General features: G+C 48.0%; 1 protein-coding gene across 1 annotated transcript; it reads left to right on the forward strand.

Annotated features, from left to right (window-relative positions):
• Positions 1–1,269: 1,269 nt before the first annotated feature.
• Positions 1,270–1,935, forward strand: LOC113628846 (histone-lysine N-methyltransferase 2A-like). Its single transcript, XM_027122802.1, has 2 exons — positions 1,270–1,607; positions 1,655–1,935. Exons 1-2 carry the CDS (start codon positions 1,483–1,485, stop codon positions 1,914–1,916), a joined length of 387 nt encoding a protein of 128 aa, XP_026978603.1. The 5' UTR covers positions 1,270–1,482; the 3' UTR covers positions 1,917–1,935.
• The last annotated feature ends 203 nt before the right edge of the window (positions 1,936–2,138 follow it).

Below are 2,138 nucleotides of genomic sequence, written 5' to 3' on the forward strand. Positions count from 1 at the left end.
AGCCGGAATGTGTAGTGATTAAGGTAGCAGCATCTATAGTCAGCATGCCTGGGATTAAATCCTAGATCAATTTATTTAGTTGTGTTATTTAATCTTGCAGATTACACAATCTCTTTGTGCTGAGTTTTCTTTGTATATTCAGTGGGGGTGATAATATTCACCTATTAATGATGAGGACTACTGAGTTAAAACATGTGAATCACTTAGAAGAGATTCTGACACACAGTAAGCACTCAATGTATCGATATGTTAGTCATTGTGATGGGGGGAAATCATAATAAAAAATTCACTTTCATTTCCTCATAGTCTACATTTATTTTGTTGTGTGATATGAATACGGTTCTAAGTGATTAAATAAATGAACAAGACACGGACCTGTCTCTGGAGAGGGGAGCTTGCAATCTAATATCAGTTAGAAATGTGTCTGCTCATTCTTTTCCTTCAAAGGCGAGTTTTGGGGCACAACTGGAGTTGCCCAGCACAGCTCAAACATATCGCAGACCTCATTTCTTGTTCACGTCACTGGAAATGCATTCTGCAATAAATTCGTTTTGTTCTATATATATGTTGTCATTCATCATTGCAATACTGTTCTTGTGGGAAAACAGATTATGAATAGTGTAATAACTATGACTAATAATAAACAAGGCTATTTGTGTCTTGCTCTAATGGAAATAAATCAGCCAGAAGTGGCATTCCCGGCTCCACCCCCAACCCCCAAAGAGAGTTATCTATTACTGGAAAGTATCCGAAATTTTAAAAATTTGACTGCCTCTCCCCAAATCAAAACAAATTACAGCAACACTGCAGAAGATTTCCAAATATTTCAGTATCTTTGCAGAGAACATAGGATGCGTCCCAACACGTAGCTCCGTGATTCATCAAGAGCGTCCGTAGCAAGTAACACATTGAGATATCCTCCTTCCGGCTTTGACTCTCCTTCTCTTTACTTTAGTACCCTTTACGCTGTTACTTGACCAGAACAATTGTTCCCTTGGCATTAGGGAAACAACTCTTCCCCATCCTCTGAATTTTGCTGGGAGAGGAGCTTCTGAGCCACATCACCTGTCTTTCCATCAAGTTTATGCTCTTTCTCTTGAGGACTCCAAGGTGGGATTCAGGGTAGTGAAGACAGCAGAAAGCTAGGTTAGTGGGCTAGCGGGGAAGACCTTGCCTCTCACCCAGCTCATAATTCTCTGGGCCTCGGCATCCTTGTGCTGAAAGGAGAGGGTATGTTAGAACTCTCTTTTAAATCATTCCCAAGTGGTCAAGATGGCGGCGCCCAGGCGGGCCGCGCCGAGGTGAGCTGGAGCCGGGCCCGGAGAGGGGCGAGTCGGCTACTCCCAGGACTTGGACCCCGGGCTGGTCTCCCGTCTCCCGGGGAGCGGCGGGTTGATGGGCGCTACGGGATAAGGAAAAGGATGTGACGCTCACTGAAGAGGCTTGGGTTGGGAGTGCTGGAGGAGTGTACAGGTGGGGAAAATGTACCAGCGTGTATGCCTACTGGGACCACGTTTTCCAGAACAGTTAAGCCCAGTGTCAACTGTGCTGTCCCACCTTCCTCGGGTGTCCAGAGAAGGTAACTACTTTGCCCACGTCCTAAACTGTTGCGGGGGAGTTTCCTGCCGGCGCGGCTGGAGTCTCTGTTTCTCAGGGTTCGGTGGCTGGAAGATACTCCAGAGAGACGAGGCTGCGGCGGAGGAGGTGGCGGCGGCCGAATCGGCAACGGCGCTAGGGTGGAGAGAAGGCGGCGGCGGCGTGCGGGGCCCAACGGTGTAAACAGCCCCGGAGGCGGCGGAGGCGGTGGCCAAGACCCCGAGGGGGAAGCGGCGGCTGAGCCAGGGTCGCGCCTCCGTTGGAAGCCTGGGCTGAGTGCAGCAGAGGGGTTCTGCGGCGGGCGCGAGCGGACGCCCTAGACCTCGCCTCCCTCCCTCGCCCCAGATTTCTGTGTGTGTGTGTCCCCATGATGAAAACATCATTAAAGTAAAATATCATGAATAGACTCTTAAGAAGCAGAGTCTACTTAAAGTCCTGGAAAATATGAAAGCACTAATATTCATGGACAGCTCTACACTCTGAAAGTTACTCCAAATGTTTTTGATCTCTCTTTTGTCTAGGAGTTTTTCAAATTTTCTACC

The sequence above is a fragment of the Aethalodelphis obliquidens genome, unplaced genomic scaffold, assembly GCF_003676395.1.
Source record: "Aethalodelphis obliquidens isolate GAN/ISIS:26980383/991018 unplaced genomic scaffold, ASM367639v1 scaffold25, whole genome shotgun sequence".
In the NCBI taxonomy this organism is placed as follows: domain Eukaryota; kingdom Metazoa; phylum Chordata; class Mammalia; order Artiodactyla; family Delphinidae; genus Aethalodelphis; species Aethalodelphis obliquidens.